This window comes from Callithrix jacchus, chromosome 3 (genome assembly GCF_049354715.1).
Source record: "Callithrix jacchus isolate 240 chromosome 3, calJac240_pri, whole genome shotgun sequence".
In the NCBI taxonomy this organism is placed as follows: Eukaryota; Metazoa; Chordata; class Mammalia; order Primates; family Cebidae; genus Callithrix; species Callithrix jacchus.
Genome location: NC_133504.1, coordinates 89,723,463 through 89,743,423, shown reverse-complemented (window position 1 = coordinate 89,743,423; position 19,961 = coordinate 89,723,463). Strand labels below are relative to the sequence as shown.

At 37.2% G+C, this 19,961-nt stretch overlaps 1 protein-coding gene across 2 annotated transcripts in view; it reads right to left on the bottom strand.

Annotated features, from left to right (window-relative positions):
- Positions 1-19,961, bottom strand: part of PAPSS1 (3'-phosphoadenosine 5'-phosphosulfate synthase 1) — a 105,429-nt gene that overhangs the window by 37,868 nt on the left and 47,600 nt on the right. For both annotated transcript variants that reach the window (XM_035293174.3, XM_035293175.3), the window contains exons 6-9: positions 7,642-7,755; positions 4,560-4,671; positions 3,706-3,911; positions 2,498-2,633 (exon numbers count right to left, since the gene is read on the bottom strand). In XM_035293174.3, coding sequence (XP_035149065.1) covers positions 2,498-2,633; positions 3,706-3,911; positions 4,560-4,671; positions 7,642-7,755 — 568 coding nt within the window. The remainder of the gene's footprint in view (positions 1-2,497; positions 2,634-3,705; positions 3,912-4,559; positions 4,672-7,641; positions 7,756-19,961) is intronic.

Genomic DNA, 19,961 nt, shown 5'->3' with positions numbered 1-19,961 from the left:
TCCTGAAAACCCTCTCTCCCTTACATCTCAATGGCCAGAAATCACTTAACACACCCTTAAATCACACACTGACAACAAAGAAAGGGCATCATTATTGACTTATATCAATTATTATTCATTCCTGCATATTGGGCCTAAAACATGTTAGCAAAAAAGAAGAGAAATGAGCTGTTATGCAGGCAGCACCAAGTATAGCACTCAAAGAAGTTTTCGTACAAGTAGTTTAAGCTAAATATTTGCTTCAAATTCAGGAGTAAAGTACAAAAGGGGAAAAGGGGACCCCACACTCAAAAACTCTAAAGGAGCCAAGAAAGAAATGTGAATGAATCAAACAGAATAGATAGGAACTATGGAGCACTGAAGAGTGGGTGGCCCATCTGAGGCCTCCAATTTTTCATCCACACTGCAAATTTCAGAAAAAAGAGCTTAGGCATAAACAGATATTCTTGCTTTAACCTTCACACAAATAGTCTAGCTTCAGTTCACACAACAAAAATTAAGACAGTTGTATTACCACACGGCTTATCATTAAACGTATAGTAATAAGACATTACCACGCTGATTTCATCTCATTGGGTATGAAGAAATACCTGAGATTGGGTAATTTATCAGGAAAAGAGGTTCAATTGACTCAGTTCCACACAGCTGAGGAGGCCTCAGGAAATTTAAAATCACGGTGGAAGGGGAAGAAAACAAACACGTCCTTCTTCACATGGCAGCGAAAGAGAGAATGAGAACCAAGCAAAAGGGGAAGCCCCTTATAAAACCGTTGACCTGATGAGAACTTACTATCACAAGAATAGCATGGGGGAAACCACCCCCATGATTCTGTTACCTTCTACTGGGTCCCTCCCATGACATGGGAAATATGGGAACTACAATTCAAGATGGGAGTTGGGAGGACACACTCAAACCATATCAGCAGCTTAATCTCTTAGTACATGCCAATACAGTTTAAAGTGCCTTAAGCATCTTATTTCATTTCACTTTTAAAATAAAATGTTTTTCTTTAGGTACCATCAATATCCTCACCAATTGTCCATGAGCCTTAGAAAAGTAATTTCCCCACAAACATACAACTGCTAGGCAGTGAGGCAGAGTCTGAACACAGGATTCTGAATGCCTACCAGAAGCATTCTGGAGTTCACAGAGACTAACACAAATACAAATGAAATGCCTGCTCTTTCCCAGATGTTCTCTAGTTACTCGGAACGAGGGCTTCTGGTCCACAAACAGGGATTGGTGGCCAGCTAAACATCCCAAAAAGGTAACCATATTCACCTGCCCTTTCTCAGTCATATCCACCTGATTTCTTCGGCTTAGGGCCGAACCATCTCTGCAGTGGGTGGGAATTAGGATCACAACTGCAGGATGCTTCAAATTTTTCAGATCTTACAAAAGCCCCCCAAAATCTATAGTGAATCCTGTTCCCTGATGTGAAACCTTGAATTTGCAGGTACAGGAAGAGTATGGAAGCACCAAGGTAAGCAGATGATTTACCCACCTCTGTGGAAAAGACCTAATAGCACGAAGTCTGATATAAAAATCCTGTCCTGGAAAGCTTTATAATATAGAAAACACTATTATACAGAACAGCATCTGTAGCCTCTCTATTCTGCTCCCAAACAACTTTTTTCTATTATTGTTTAATGTCTCTCTTCTATACCATAAGCTCCTAGAGTATTTATCTATGGATCCTCAGCACCTGGTGTACTGGCATATAAAGATTCACAAACATTTTTTAAACAACGTGAACATCATAAAAGTTCCGTTGTTCCACGATTTGCTGTGATAATGACATTCATATTTTGGAAGTCCGCAATATATATTTGGTGATGTTAGGCTTGACCAGCTGATTTTTCCTTGTTAAAGTTACTTTTACTTCTATAATTCTATACCAAAAATTTGTATCTAAAGACAATCTGATGAATTATTTTGAGAAGTATTTCTATGCACAGTGTTTCCTGTAGTTTTTGCTTTACACAAATTTCTCTACTGTTTAAATCATAGTCATGTATCATTAGTACAATGGTATAATACAATGATCATGTATTATTATTTGCTATGCTACATCACCAAATATATACTGTGCACTTCCAATATATGAATGTCAAGTAAAACACTGAGATACGACATTCATATATATGTATATATATGTCATATAAAACATTCTGATATAAAGCAAATTTATATGAGTGAATTATTCAAATAATGTTCTATAGTTCCATTCAGCTTTAACGTGAGTTTTACAATAAACAACAGATAAATTTTGTATTAGCATCTTGCTTCCAGAGTATTCAAAATAATGTCAGATCAAATTATACCAATAAAATGAAACTACACAGCCTAGTTTTGATTGACTACATTTCTTTACATATTCCACGGATATATTTACCTGTACTCATTATTGTTTTACATTTTAGTAAGCACTGGAAAAAAATCTTCTAGAACTTTCTCTCCAAGCAGACCTGTATTAGGTAATGAATCCATGTCTTACCAGCATTCATATCTTTAAATTTTTGCTTTAGTTCAGTAGGAGTAAGACGATACTGGTCAAGACCATCATTCCAATAAACTCGGTCCAAGACTTGAAGATCTCCTCCAATCAGCCAATCTCCTTGTTCCATAACCATCTAATAGAAAGAAAAAAAAATTTTCTAATAGAAACTGAGATTGAAGTAAGTAAAAACATTTCTCTCATATAATCTAAATACAGCTGTTGTAAGCCACTCTCATCTTAAATGAGGTAAATCTGACTTAACAACTAAATTGACATTAGAGATGCTATAAAATTAGAAAAGATTTTGTAATTTCCCAAAAATTTGTGAAATAACTATCTTTACACATGAAAGGCAAATAAAACCAATGTGAATAATTATACCTTTTCAAGTAACAAAAATATTCTTTTCATTATCACTGTATATTGATTTACAGAACAATTTGTAGCCATGGGTCACCCCATACTCTATTTTCTCCAGTCCTAACCTTTTGAAGAATTAATGATCATTGAGTTAGATACAAATTCATGCCTTCCAATCTCCACATCACCCGAATTCCTTACAATTTTACTACTTTCTTTCCTTGCATCTGAAAGAAGCAGCCATGACCCTCCAGGACCTGTCCATCTTCAAAAGGCAGCTCCAGCCCTCCTTTTTTCCCATGTGGCTTTGGCTTATGTGCCAACAATGCCCCCGGCTTCTTTTTCAGTCTACCTTACCACACCTAACAACTGACAGAAATTTGACTTTAATAACATTCCACATACAATATATAAAATAAATGAAGAACACTGAGGAGAAATTATATTTCACTGCTTTCATATCAAACCATGCTGGTGAAAGCTCTCTTAGACCCCGACCTCACATGCTCATTATAAGTACATGCCTAAGCACATAACCAGACTGCATACTCCAAGTGCTGAAATACTGTGCCAGTGGTGTCCCTTGCCCTGCATTCCCAGCACCAGCACCTAGCTCAGTGCCATGTATATAATAGATATTTAAAATATGATTGTTGAATAAATATTTACTTGGACCAAAATGACAAGAGCATATGCTCATCACACTAATCTAAGGTCCGATCTCTACTCTGCAAAATATTAACAATTCCAATGAAAATCAATACACAGAAAATGCCCATATTTTAGTGCAAACATCACTGGCAAGACAAGATTAAATGCAGAATGCAGCGAGGTTTCTTCAGCACCTTGATGTAGGGGTGGTTCTTGCATGTTGTTCCCCACTGTCTGGCACAGCGCTCCTCTTTCCTGTGCTCATAAAATTCTGGATTGCGAAGAATGGCCACACGGCGGCCCTCATACATCAGAGCAAATGCTGTGCAGCCATCTAGCCTCTCTTTATCTTCATGAGTAGCAGTCAGAACTATAGGTACTGACAAGTTAATGACACCTCCTGCAGAGCACAAAGGAACATGAAGCACACAGTTTGGATTACTCAACAGGCTTTATTTATATCCACCTTTCACTTCAGGGGACTCTCTTCAAATAATAAAAGGCTATGGGCCCAGTGACAGTATTCTACTGGTAGCTGGCACAGAAAATCTAGAGACAGAACAAGGTCAGGAAGAATAAGCAATAAGACCTCAGAATAAGACTTCAGAAGTTTTTTAAAAAGAGCAAAAATTAAAAGAATCAAACTCTTTGGGTACAAAATTTTGGTATAGAATAACTTAAGTAAAAGGAAATGTTTAACACAAAAGAATCAGATGTTTAAACCTACACCGGCTGGTTAAGCCTGGGAAGCAGCTTTCCACAGTTATCAGGCAGAAATAGCATAGAAAAAGTATATGTTTTACAAGCCATCCTCAGCCCTAATCTCCAGATTTTCCCTCTCTCTCTGCAATAAGTAAGAGTCAGGAAAGGGAAAAATGAAAATAAGATCTCATGATTCACTTAAATATTCAGCACTGACATAACTTAGTCTTATAATCTACCTCTATTAAGATGTTATCCTACTACTTTTTGTCAACAGTGGCAAATCTCTGCAACTATGTAATGTCTCTTCTGTATACAACATAACTTTGAATGTGAAATGTCTTACCATCCAGAAGACAATCAAAATGAAGGCACTGCAAGTACTCCCTCTCTCTCATAAAGCCATTCAGTGGGGTTGCCCAGCCTTCTGCCAAAACCTGCACCCACTGCATATCCACCTAGTAAATTTGAAAGTAAAGCAAAATTTTCTATTCCACGTATATATGAGCAAAAGCAGTGATGATCTTTATGAATTTAATTTTGAAAGCAATAAAAACAGTGTAAGGATGATTACAGATTATACCAAACTAACAAAGAATTAAGGGCACTAGGTAAATATTCCCTTCTCCTATTAAATTTAAATAACATTAAGTCTCCAGGTATTTCTAATAAGAATAGCCTCGCCTAAACTACTGGTTCCCCAACTTTACCTCAAATCCCTGGAATGCTTGCTAAAATGACAACTGCTATACTCCCTGAGTTCCTGATTCAGTCAGTTTGCTGTGGGGCCCACGAATCTGTATTTCTAAAATGTTCCCAGAAATTGCTAACAGTGATGATCTAATACATTGATAACCACGGTCCTTAACCAAGAGAAACTTTACAGCCAGATGTGGTAGTTCATGTCTATAATCCCAGCACTCTGGAGGCCAAAGCGGGCAATATACATCCATCACCTGACGTCAGAAGTTCAAGACCAGGCTGGCCAACATGGTGAAACCCAGTCTCTATTAAAAATACAAAAAATTAGCCAGGTGTGGTGGTGCACACCTGTAGTCCAGCTACTTGGGAGGCTGAGGATATGAGAATTGCTTGAGCCTAGGAGGCAGGGGCTGCAATGAGCTGAGATAATGCCAATGCATTCCAGCCTGGGCAGTAGAGTGAGATCCTGTCTCAAAAAAAAGAAGATGACGAAGAAGTAGTCATCTTTGGGAGATAAGGAAACTCAAATAACCAATAAATGTACTGAAAAGATAGATACCCTTAATAAATCATCAGGGAAATTTAAAATGATTGCATAATCATTTCATAGAACAGAGAAGACTTTACCTTTATCTGTAAAGTTGCATTTTATTTGAGAGTTTGGTACCTTTACAGTGTACCCACGCACCCAGCTTATGGTCTCCAAAAAAAACTAGGCCTGGTTAGACAAAAAGTTGAGTCCAACTATAGGGCTAGAAGGTACAAGGTGATCCTAGAACATCTTTTTTACCCAGGAAGCAAAGAATCTTTCCAAGATTAACAAAATCTTGTTGGAAAGACACAGGAACCACCCCATTAGCCAGCTAAGACCATCTAAACTTCAAAAGAAAAACATTGGCTGAGGTCACTTGACATACAATAAATAAGAGCTTTGGCCCATTAACTGACTCACAAAAGAATGACCATAAAGCACTGTATTTCAAAAAAAAAAAAAAAAAAAAAGTGTATAGAAATAAGTACTTTCTCTTTTGTGGTCTTATTAGAAAAAAAAAAAAGGAAGCCACTGCACTCCAGTATGGGCAACACAGCAAGACGCCATCTCAAAAAAAAAAGAGAGAGAAAAAAAAAAAAAACTTTAAATAAAAATATTTTCTGAGAAAAGTCTCTTACCCATGACAGAGTACTCTTCATTTTACAAAGATCGATTTCTTGAACTTTGAGATTTCTAGCATATCCCATCAGGATCATAAGGGACCAACGAACAATGTACATATGATTAATCTAAGCTGGATATACTCATTTTATAACTAGGTATACAGCAGTGGCTCTCCAATGAGAAAGATAAAGCACCCGGCCGAGTGGTGTGCAGTAACAGCCTACTACTTATTCCCAAAGTGTGTTTGCCAATGTGTTCCACTGCAAAATCAAATACTGGTAAAGAATTCTGCTTGAATGCACAGGAAATAAAATTGTATTCATGGAGAAATTGTATTTGTTTCCCAAAACCTTTGATGGTGGCTACTACTTGTCTCTACTGGAATTCAATTCTAGATGGTATCTGTTAGGGACTCAATGTCTGTGTCCTCTCAAAATTCCTACATTGAAGCCCTAACCCCAATGCTACTGTACTTAGCAATGGGACATGCAAGGAGGTACAAAGAATGTGTGCCTTTCAGGTGCTCTGCCAATTGAACAAATTTGAGAACCAATGAATTGAAAAAATATCCTGTTTAGAAAAAGCTACTGTCTTTCTGGATTCCAAAATCTGACACGTAGATTCACAGTCATTCATTCTCATTCTTCTCTCTGCCTTTGTCTGCGTATATTAAATCCATGCAGTCTGTAAGAAACAAATTCTGTTGTTCTTTTCCAACAGTTCACTTCTTGAGCTGCTCTGCTCTGTAGTTCGCCCTCCCTGTCACTCCCTGGCATGTCTTGGCTTCTGGTCAGAGACCCAACCACACACACAAAGTGCATCAATGTAATTTACTCCCATCAGGGATTTCGGTAACTACTTAAAAGCATCTTTCTCCAAGCCTAGAGGTTTTGTTTTGTTTTCCTTTCTCCTTACTTTCAGACATGGCACTTCCCTGAGTGTTTTGGATTTTTACTATACTAAAAGAAAGGATGGGAAATGTAACTTCTGGTCCAAATACTTACTTCTTAATCTCCCTTTTTTTAAGTATATATAAATGATACAACTTAAAATTCTCTAAGATTTGAAAATGATAAATTATAGTTTCCATTCTCATGATTTCTAACTTAACTAAGCAGTTGTGATGGTAAAGACATCTAATGATATCATCAGAGCTAAGATACACAATGAAATTATTCCTAACAATATAAGACAGAGAGTCAAGTTTTGGCAAGAGATTAGAAAACATGCCTGAAGGGAGAAATGTCTACTTAATTACTATGGACTGGTATTTCTTAACCCTTCAGAACTCATTCCTTCTGATAAGCCTGAAGATCTCATACTTATCTGTTCTTTGATAGTTCAAAATAAGTAATACTACTCAAAGCAAATCAAAGCCATGGCAATTTAGGAATATGGCTGCACAAATTAAACACATTCCTCATCCTTAGAAATTGTGATATATACCACACCTTTGCCCCTCAACAAATACCACCCCAGCCTCAAATACTGCTATAAGTCACAAAGTTAACAAACTAACTGCTGTGTATAAGGCTGTATCACTTGCTGTGAAAAACAACAAAAAACTTACTTTATTAATTTTCAGAGCTGGTAATGTTTCTGCATCTGTTTTTGCCAAATGAAGTTTATTTTCTGGCACATATAGTTCTTTTACTTCATAAGATGCATCCACAGGTACAATATCCTATATAACAACAGGAATACAATTTAAATGTTTAATTCAAGATTTAGCGTTTACCAAAGCATATCTTAATGAAGAAAATCTCTCAAAATGAAACCAAAAAGTAGCATAAAAGAAGGCTATGAGTGCTATGTTCCCCTCAATCAATACTCTTAAGCAGATAGTATCTCACATACAAGAATTAATTAAGCACAATGTCCCAGCATCTAATGGGAAAGAATAAATTTCTAAAATATATGATATATGTCAAAGTCAGGCAACTAGAAATGAGAGGTAACCTCAAAGAACAGGTAACAACAAAAAGGATGTGGAAACAAGCAAATAAAACCCACCTGAACCATCATCCTTGTTATCTTTATCATATCGCAAAACCATTTTATTCCAGCTTTTATATACATCTTTATCACCACTGTCACAAAAGCCACCTTTTTCCCATGCAACATATTCTAGAATGTCAGCTTTACTTCCACCACTGTGGTCTGAAAGTCAGAACTTTTTGATCCCACATGAAATACAGCCTGGAATTTTTATCCAAGCTCCAAGTACTCATCTATAAAACACTGGGATAGTGTTTTTTTCCATTTATACTGCAAGTACATATTTGTGATAACAACATAGCCATTTACATACTGCTCATCAGGAGATCTTAATAAGGCTTGTTCACAACACTTGACATATCCCTAAGAATACTTACTAAATGTGTTTAATCACTTTAATTTTTTGTTTAAGCCAAATCTGTCAGGTAACCTCTACAACTATGCAAAACTGGCACTGATGGAGGGCTTTTCATGGACGTGCCAAGCAACACTTTGTCATTCAGAATAAAAGAATGAGAAGATAAGCCACAGACTGGGACAAAAATATATTCAAAAGGTGTACCTTTAGATAAAGGACTGTTACACAAAATATACAAAATTAAAATTCATCAATAAGAAAACGAACAACCCAATTTTAAAAATGGGCAAAAGACTTAAATAGACACCTCACCAAAGAAGATATACAGATTACAAATAAGCACACGAAAAGATGTTCAACATCATGTGTCATTAGGAAATGGCAAATCAAAATAAGATAGCACAACATACCTATCAGAATAGACAAAATCCAAAACACTGACAACATCTAATGTTGCCACAGATGTGGAGCAACAGGAATTCTCATTCATAGCTGGTAGGGATGCAAAATGGTACGACCACTTTGGAAAACATTTTGCCAGTTTGTTACAAAACTAAACACACTCTTAGCAGCAACTTCACTCCTTAGTATTCACCCAAATGAGGTGAAAACGTACCTCCACTCAAAAACCTGCACCAGGTGTTCATAGGAGCCCTGTTCAGAATTGCCAAAATTTGACAGAAACATGTCTTTAGTAGGTGAACAAACTGCAGAACATCTAGACAATGCAGTATTAGTCAACTCTAAGAAGAAATGAGCTCCATGAAAACATGGAAGAACCTTAAGTGAGAAGTGCTAAGTGAAAGCAGCCAATCTGAAAAGGGTACAGACTATATCATTCCAACTGCATGACATCAATTTTCCTGTGAACCTCAAAGTTCTCTAAAAAAAAGTCTGTTGTTTTTTATTTAAAAAAAAAAATCTAATTCGAGATGAAAGAACTGTATTTTTAAGGTCATGCTCCACTATGTTTCCTGAGGAATAGATATACTTTAGAAAGAAACTTCAATTTATATTTGGTCTTACATGACATATTCAGTAGGGAAAAAAAGGCAGATATGTCAATCAATGCCAGATGACTTCATGAAAGACCTAGGTGCCACCACTCAATCAGCAACTATGGGTTCTGAAAATCTAGAAAGAACTATTATCTTACGTTTTTCCTACTTTTCTCACACACTCAGTTTCTCAAAGATGAAACAAGAGACAGTTCAGCAATGGGTAAATATGCGCAGAAATCAGGCTCCTCCTACTGGTAAACTCAAAGTCTCTGACCTTTCTAATAATTAAAAACAAGAATAAACATGTAGAAAAAGAAATGTTAAAATCTAAAGACGGAAAAGAAATAAACACCACTAGCCACAACAGCAAATTCAGCCAGCTGTGCTGCTCCTGGTTTTAAGACATGAACAGCACTTTCTGGAGGCCCCTTGTCCCTCTAGGGTCTCACTGCTCACAGGACAAAAGCAGAAAAGTGTGTGAGGCACAAACCCGGCACAGCATGGGACTCTTCATATACCTTCCAAATCTTCTGCAGTTAAACTTCGAGCAGGCACCCACAGCTGAAAGCTATCTATTGCATTTACTGAGGGTAAATGATACATGAAGGCATTAAAAAATAATGGTGAAGGAGAAAGCTCCACCACCTGCTTCCATGTTCTCTTTGTAGATACAAATATGAATTACAGAACCATGCACTAATGGGGCAGATTATTTCTAATGAACCCACACTAAAGAGGGCATGTCTTCAATTTTGCCAAGGAGTTCAAAGCAGTTACAAGCAAATATATATAGTTTATACGTAATACTTAATTGTATACTGGGAGGGGAAACCACATATAGAAAAAAAGACTCTTAAATTGAACATAAGACATAGTTTGTCTTCCAACTCCAGGAATTACTTTTAACACATTTATTTTAAATTATAAAATAGCAGTGGAGAGAATTTGGGAATGAAAAAAACAATTCATCCTGCACCCCAGATATGGTTATCATTGCTTTTCTATCTTCCCTTTGATCTGGCCTTCATCTATAGGCACATCACAGAACAAATGATAGTTCAGCAGTCTGTACAAAGCCTATTACTTCATCAAGTAGAAAATAAAATTTCAGAGTCAATTTTTCCTAGAAGGAAATATCATGTGCATTAAGTGAACTACCCAATACAATCTACATGTTCAATTAGCTTCTTGGATATCTAAAGCCTCCAAAAATGCCTTGAGGCATACAGATTCTTTGCAGCTGCAAAGTATTGAAATCCTCTATACTAGGGAGAAAAAAACACTAAATGTAACTGAAGTTACATAAGTCAGGCATTCATTAGGACTTTTGTGAGGAAGAGTATGATACAGTCTCACAAGACACTTAAAATTAAACATGCACATAATCACAAAATTCAAGGGTCATAACATCTTCAAAACCAATGAGATACAAAAAGGAAAAACTGTATCAAGAAGAGTATGATACAGTTTCACATGACACTTAAACTTAAATATTTACATAATCACAAAATTTTAGGAGCATAACATCTTCAAAACCAAGGAGATACAAAAAGCAACAGTGGTCTATATATAGGTCAGTTATTTCCAATGTTCTTATCACTACCAATGTGAACTAAGAAGAGGGCAGAGACTTTTTATATTAAGATCTGAGTTCCAATTCTAACAGTACAACCTTAAGCATCTTACAATTTGGTTTTAAAAAAAATACACACAAAAAAAGATACACCCATATATGTTACAAGGCTGTGTGACAATTTATTGACCTAAATACCTGAACAGTGGAGGGTAACATTAGAAAGAACTGTCTACAATACCACACATTGTTCTAAGGGCTTTCTGTGAATTTTAATTCATTAATCTTCACCCCATCCTACTTATGAAGGCAGAAGAAACTACTGCTATCCCCTTTACAGAGGAAATCAAGGCCCAAGAGAAGTCAACGACTTGACCCAAATCCCTGCAATATTGCCTTTCAATGGACTTAACTCACAAAGAATATTCAATAATTACAGTATGCTTGCTACATGCCAGGAGCCTGTTTAAGCACTCTGCATATATCAACTCATAGAATCCTCTGTAAAATCCTGAGGCACGCACTTTTATTATTTCCCATTTCACAGATGAGCAAATTGAAGTCCAAGAAATTAGGCTATATCTTCCAAGGTCATACAGTTGAGAAGTACTGAAAACGAAGGTATTATTTTGTCAAATTTTTCTTATTTTCATGATTTTATTGAACATAATTCCCAAGTTCTTAGTCAGCATGTTATCTTTCAATGCATTGGTAAGGTTCTAGACAAAAAGAAAAGATATTCAACATTTCAGTTAGGCCTAAATAGTTCTATCAAAGACAAGTAAGCAATTTTCAACCAACTGTTCCGAACCCTCCCACTGTGAATAAATCAAGAACCTCTATTTCCACTATTGTGGACCCCTTAGCAGGATATATATAGTCTGGGAACAAATGACAAAGGACTCCAGAGAAGAAAAGAATCTCAATCTCAACTTCAATTGTAAGAAAACCTCTATATAAAGCTTTCTTTGCCATCTCTGAAACGTATCATAAGGATGGGATACCTTTTTGTATGTTGTGATGGGGCTTGACTACTCTCCCCATGTTTACTGCTGAAAATTGCCAAAATCCTAGAGAGGCAGAAGAAACCATGCAGCAGACACATCTTCTATTTTTACTGGCTACAACAAGGTATGTTTAGCTGGTTTCCTAAACCAGCATCACTAGTTCAGCTCACAAAGACTGAAGACCAGCACCAGTGAGCACAGTCCACCGCAATGCTACAGGCACAAGGCTGGGGCTGTATTCTTCCCTCCACCCTGTAGCCCCAAAAACACCAAGGGTGCACTCAGGAAGCAGAGGCTTCCTCTGAAGAGATGTTCCAAATAAGAACTGTGCACTAACAAATGTTTCTATAGATGATGTCTACCATTTCCTTCCAGTCATATCCCCAAGTTAAAAAAAAACTATACAAATAATTTGTGATCAAATCTGTCTCCACGGTAACTAGTTTGAATGTGAAAAGGGCAAAATCTATACTATGAGCCCTATCAAATTACTGAAATGTTTTATGCACTAATAAAGGTATTTGTAATTGAGCATAAATGTATTTTTATTAATGTGCTACTTTACATGTATTATCAACGGCTATAACCACTTTCTTTTCAAGAAGGGAAATATTTTTTGTTTTTGAGTCAAAGTGAAGTTTTCATTAGAAGCATTTCATGATATTCTTCCCCTTTCAAAATTCACACCTTACAATATTTTCAAATGGATTTTAGCCTCACAACCTCAATACAAAATTCTTCTCATACCTAATCAATGCCAAACTAAACATTCAAGAGGTTGCTACTGTTTTTCTCTTCAAAAAAAGATACATAGGGTGAACGTTTTGGGAATTAATGCAAAAATAACATGAATCAAGAAGAACTTGAAGCATCTGCTCAGTCTGTGGAAATGAATTATACACAGATTCTATGTGTTAAAGACAAAAGGACTCAGTCTCTATCAGGAATACAAAAAGAATCTTAAACATGCAGATGCTGCCAGCTTCTAGCACTGCCAGCTTCTAGTACATTCCAGTAACAAATCTCAGTTTCTAAAACCACTGTTAAACATCTGAAAGGAGCAAAACCACCTCAAAGTGAGACAAGATATCTGGACAACAGAAAGCTGAAGTCCCTGCCATATGAGCTATCCACTTTATTTCAGATTCATTAGGATTTCCATAGACACAGCTATTAGAAACAGCATGCTCTTCTTAGATTTGTATATATAAAATGCTTTATTTCAGAAAATGTCCTTTAAAACAAAAATAGATCCCAATCCAGGCCAGGAGAAAGTCTTCACATACCTGGATACCTCACCTCCAATCTGAAAGGCTCCAGTCACCCAGCACTAAAGGGTAAAGGGGACTCAGAGGAGTTGTAGGAATACTTCTGAGCAGAAGATCAGTAAACAACCCATACTCTACTATTAATGAGAGGTGAATTCTGTAACCTGTAAGTCTAGAGATACTATAAATCTGTAAGTATTAATTTTAAAACATAACACGGGTTACCCAGAACTTTTTTTGTTTGACTTTGACAGTCTAAGATGTAACATATGTTGTATCTAAAAACGGACAACTGTTTTTGTTTTACCTGGAAACTGGCAGGAAGGGCAAACAACATGCACTACATGAAAGTGGTAGCTCTCGCCTCTCATTTTAATCTTCCTAAAGAACTCTGAACATGTTAATACAGTGATTCCACATTTTAAGTTTTCCTTTAAATATTTTCTGCACTTTTTTCTTGAGCCAAATCTGCTCAACAGATTTGAACACCAGGGCACATTCATATTTTTATGTAACTATTAAATTTCTATTATCTAAACTACATGCATCCAAAGCATGAACACCAAATGACATTCTGGCAACACTTTAAAACTGAGCTGCAAAGTCTGGCTTTTATGTGCAGCATAAAACCCATTTAGAACACTAAACCACCATTTCGTAAAAAGACAAACCTTTAAATAATTTATAGCACCAGTAAATCTAGAGTTCCTGGTAGATTTTAAAACAGTATTTAAAATATCACTTTAGATTAAAACCAGCAGCAAGAAGTCTACTTCCTTATGTCATAACAAGTCAAGTCAAAATGTAATACTAGCAGGCCATCTAGTGACCAATTTAGGGTCTAGGAAAATAAAAAATCCTAATTTGTTAGTGTCTTCTATTTTCCTAAATACATACCAAACAAAGAAAATTAAGATGTTGGGAGAAAATACTGAGAAATGCAGTCTTTGTATGAATAACTACTTTACCTATCCCTGGATTACATTACACAGCCAGAGTGAAAGAGAAGGCACTCCAGAAATGACAGAGAAGACTTAGGTTTGTGTAAAGTACCCATGGTAACCAAAGGACCCATCATCACAAAATACCCCTTGTACAGCATACTAAAAAGATTTTTCTTGGGCAATGAAATAAATACTGTATCCTACTAAAGACCATTAAACAATTCCAGGTACAATTCACTACAGAAGAGTCTCTCCAAGGGAACACAGTGCAACAGATAAAGGCAAACTCTACTTAGCACTATTATTTCCACGGAGACAGTGCTTTTCAAACATCTTCATTCTCTGGAAAGTCCCAGACCATAGTACCTTCTTCCTCGAATAAAAAGTTGTATCCAATGGGAAATATATATGGTGTTTGCTCTCTGTGTCTTTTGGCACAGAGCTCCTAAAACCCTTCAAATCCCCTAAGTGATCAACGTGTCTTTAGAGTGCTGAGATGACTCTTGGCTGAAGGGCGCCTGTACAGCTTCACGATGGGGGCTGGAACCAGAAAGTCCAAGTCACCATCACAGGGTTGAAACTTTCAGCCTCACTCTTCTCCCCTGACCTCTGGGGAGCAGAAAGGCATTAGAGAGATTGAACTCAATCACCAGTGGCCAATGATATAATCAAATGCGTGATGTAAAGTCTACATAAAAACCTCTAAATGTTGGGGTTCAGAGAGCTTCCAGGTTGGTGAGCACAAGCAGTTACTAGGGAGTTGAGGGGGGCTGAAGCTCATGGAGAGAGCATGGAAGCTCTGGCACCCCCTTCCTGCACATCTCTTCCATTTGGCTGTTCCTGAGTCTGTAAGAAACTGGTAGTAGTAAATAAAATACTTCACTGACTTAAGTGAGTTGTCCCAGCTAATGATCAAACCTGGTGTGGGGAAAGGGTAGAGAGGTGGGAAATCCTGGATTTATAATCAGCCAGGCAAGAAAGTAGGTAGCCTGGGCTCCCCATTTGGGCTGGCATCAAAAACAGGGCATTGTATAGGAGTGAGCCCTTAACCTGTGAGGTCTGGGCTAACTCCAGGTAGACAGGGTCAAAATTGAATTGAATCACTGGACACCAGATGATATCAGAGATTAAACAAGAAAATGGCTGAGAAAAAAAAATCTTCAAAAGTCTTAAAAAACTAAGCTTAAAGAGGGATAAAATTTACTTAGCTTATTTTAGGAATAAAGTTGTGATTACATCTAGTATAACACTTTGCCACTTAGATTTTGGGTTTTGTTTTTTTTTAATTATATTTGGGCTCTGGGGTACATGTGCACATCCTGCACCCTGCAGGACTGTTGCATAGGTACATACATGCATGGTGGTTTGCTGTCTCCAACTCCCCCACATTGCCTACATCAGGCATATCCCCCAGTGTTATCCCTGCCCATCCTTACCATCCCACCTACTGTCCCTCCTCAACCCTCCACCCCCAAATCTAGACCTGTGAGTGTTGTTCTCTTCCCTGTGCCCAAGTGTTCTCATTGTTCATTACCCACCTATGAGTGAAAATATGGCGTATTTGTTTTTCTGTTCTTGTTTCAGTTTGCTGAGAATGATGGTTTCTAGATTCATCCATGTCTCTACAAAGGATACAAACTTGTCATTTTTCATGGCTGCATAGCATTCTATGGTGTATATGTGCCACATTTTCTTTGTCCGGTTTATCATCCATGGGCATTTGGATTGGTTCCAGGTCTTTGCTATTGTAAACAGCAACACAACAAACATATATGTGCATGTGTCTTTATAATAGAAGAATTTAGAATCCTTTGGGTATATAACCAGTAATGGGATTGCTGGGTCAAATGGAATTTCTATTTCTAGATTCTTGAGGAACTGCCACACTGTCTTTCACAATGGTTGATCGAATTCACACTCCCACCAACAGGTACAAAAGTGTTCCTTTTCTCCACATCCTCTCCAGCATCTATTGTCTCCAGATTTTTTAATGATCACCATTCTAACTGGCGTGAGATGGTATCTCAATGTGGTTTTGATTTGTATTTCTCTTATGACCAATGATGATGAGCATTGTTTCACATGTTTATTGGCCACATATGTCTTCTTTTGAAAAGTGTCTGTTCATATCCTTTGCCCACTTTTGAATGGGTTTGTTTTTTTCTTGTAAACCTGCTTTAGTTCTTTGTAGATTCTGGATATTAACCCTTTGTCAGATGGGTAGATTACAAAAATGTTTTCCCATTCTGTTGGTTGCCAGTTCACTCTGATTGTTTCTTTTGCTGTGAAGAAGCTCTGGACTTTAATTAGATCCCATTTGTCTATTTTGGCTTTTGTTGCCATTGCTTTTGGTGTTTTAGTCATGAAATCCTTGCCTGTGCCTATGTCTTGAATGGTGTTGCCTAGGTTTTCTTCCAGTGTTTTTATGGTGTTAGTTCTTACGTTTAAATCTTTAATTCATCTGGAGTTAATTTTTGTATAAGGTGTACAGAAGAGGTCCAGTTTCAGCTTCCTGCACATGGCTAGCCAGTATTCCCAACACCATTTATTAAACAGGGAATCCTTTCCCCATTGCTTTTGTCCAGTTCGTCAAAGATCAGATGGGTGTAGATGTGTGGCATTACTTCCGAGGCCTCTGTTCTGTTCCATTGGTCTATATATCTGTTTTGGTACCAGTACCATGCTGTTTTGATTACTGTAGCCTTGCAGTATAGTTTGAAGTCAGGTTGCGTGATGCCTCTGGCTTTGTTGTTTTGGTTTAGGATCGTCTTGGCTATGCAGGCTCTCCTTTGGTTCCATATGAAGTTTAAAGTGGTTTTTTCCAGTTCTGTGAAGAAGGTCAATGGTAGCTTGATGGGGCTAGCACTGAATCTATAAATTATTTTGAGCAGTATGGCCATTTTCACAATATTGATTCTTCCTAACAATGAGCATGGAATGTTTTTCCACCTGTTTGTGTCCTCTCTTATTTCCTTGATCAGTGGTTTGTAGTTCTCCTTGAAGAGATCTTTTACATCCTTTGTTAGTTGTATTCCTAGGTATTTTATTCTCTTTGTAGTAATTGTAAATGGGAGTTCATTCTTGATTTGGCTCTCTGTTTGTTGTTGGTGAATAGGAATGCTTGTGACTTCTGCACATTGATTTTGTATCATGAGACTTTGCCGAAGTTGCTTATCAGCTTAAGATTTTGGGCTGAGACAATGGGGTCTTCTAAATACACGATCATGTTGTCTGCAAATAGGGACAATCTGATTTCTTCATTTCCTAATTGAACGCCCTTTATTTCTTTTTCTTGCTTGATTGCTTTGGCTAGAACTTCCAATACTATATTGAATAGGAGCAGTGAGAGAGGGCATCCTTGTCTAGTGCCAGTTTTTAAAGGGAATGCTTCTAGTTTTTGCCCACTCAGTATGATACTGGCTGTGGGTTTGTTGTAAATAGCTCTTATTATTTTGAGATACATTCCAGGTTTTAAGAATTACATAAATCATAATTCATTAGGCAAAATGTGCCTTATCCAAGGTAAATTAGATGACCTACAAACACGTTTCTTATTTCACCTACACAGAAGAAGCCTTTCACACTAAGTGGGCACAAGTATAAGCAGTTTATTTTTTGAAATAATAAACATTCTTTCCAACCCAGATAGTGTTGCCTCTGATCTGCTCCAGTACTTCCAAAGTATTCAAGAAATATTAACCTTTCTAAGGTCAACGAAATGCCCATGCGTCTCCCATTTCTTAATCCCAACTATAGGTGTGGAACAACTCATCAAGGAATATGAAAGAGAGTCAGAGAAAAGACTGGTATTTCAGAAATAAACTAGAAATGGAATGAATCTAGATATTATTAAAGGCAGTATAGTAGAAACATGAGTGTGTAGGCTGCAGAATCAATCGGAACTGTGTGCAAACCTCACTCTCCCCAACTGAACTATCTGGACAAATAACTTCACCTATGGAATCTGTTTCCTCATCAGCAAAATGAAGATAATTTTAACTACTCCTCAGTTTCAATGCAAACTAGATGCAATAATGCTACTGCAGCACCTAACACAGGGCCTAATACATAGTAAAGTTCAGCTGATGAGTTCCTGTTGATGGTCTCCATCTCTGCCTATAATGGTTAATACTGTGTGTCAACTTGGTCAGATTGAAGGATACAAAGTATTGATCCTGGGTATGCCTGTGAGGTGTTGCCAAAGGAGATTAACATTTGAGTCAGTGGGCTAGGATAGGTAGACCCATTCTTAATCTGGGTGGGTACCATCTAATCAGCTACCAGCACAGCAAGAATATAAGCAGGCAGGAAAATGTAAAAAGAGAGACTGGCCTACCTCCCAGCCTACACCTTTCTCCCATGCTGGATGCTTCCTGCCCTCAAACATCAGACTCCAAATTCTTCAGGTCTCGAACTCAAGACTAGTTTCCTTGCTCTTCAGCCTGCAGATGACCTACTGTGGGACCTTGTGATCATGTGAGTTAAGACTAAATAAATTCCCCTGTATATATATATTCCATCAGTTCTGTCCCTCTAGAGAGCCCTGACTAATACACTGCCCATGGCATTCTCTTTCAGCACACACATTTGTATCTTCTTTTACATAATGCAATGTAATGGCACATAATGCTGGTTAATGTGGGACCCCTAACCTTCACCTCCCCACTCCAAACACACACCCTAGAGCTATATAGATTTGATTATTATTTCTTGCTTTATAACAACATGCACTTGATATATTCATCCCTTTCACCTCCCCATCTATACTGAGATTATACTATGTGTCCTCCCATAGCCTACCTTTGGAAAACCTAACAAATGTCTTTGTGATAACAATGAAGTTGAATGAACCGAATTTGCGACTCCTGGATAGAGGGAGTTTGGTATGAAATGTACACATTATAGCGAGTCACTTTCCAATGAAGTACAGTGGGCAAATGCACAACTGGCATCACTAAGGATGAACTCTGAGCTGAATGTCAGGTATTCACTGATTTCTCCATGTGCCCTAATGCCCACTGGGATTCAACTTTGGGGGGGAAAAAATCAAAAGAAAGTAAGTGCCAGATATAATTGTGTGTATATGCATATTTCTTCCTTCAATTATACATTTAAATTCTACATGATAGTATAAGAGAAGAAAAACAAATGAATCTGTATATGGTCATTCTAGTCTATACACTATAAACAAAATGATAGTGGTGAAGACCAAAAATTAAGGTCCCTGAGGTAGGAATGTTTATTGCTTAATTCACTGCCACATCCCCAGCATTCACAAAAGTACTTGCCACATACAGCACTAACTGTTAAATTAACTAAAAAGATCAAATAAGTACAACAGAAATGTTCATGCTTTCATTGGAAAGTGAAGTCATTTATTCAGAAAAGCATGTAACAAATATTTAAAAGGAGGGTGATACCAAAAGAAAGTGATCAAATTAGGGAGGCATTTGCATTTCTTCGTTTGTCACCACTCACTTTTGAGATAAAAATAAACAGTTTCTCAAAAGAAAATTTCTGTCTTAAATGAACATAACCAGAATTCCTTTCTGGATATAGATTTAACTACATCCAAAGTGTAATGAGAACACTCCTGAAAGTAAAAGCCAGAGGTTTTTATAAGAAAATGACTGAAATTGTAGGTGCGGAATCCAGCATGTCCATGAACAAGTTTCTTCATTTCTCTGAAATACTTCGAAAGTTTATGGTATGAATAAAATTAAACAACATATGAAAAGAAC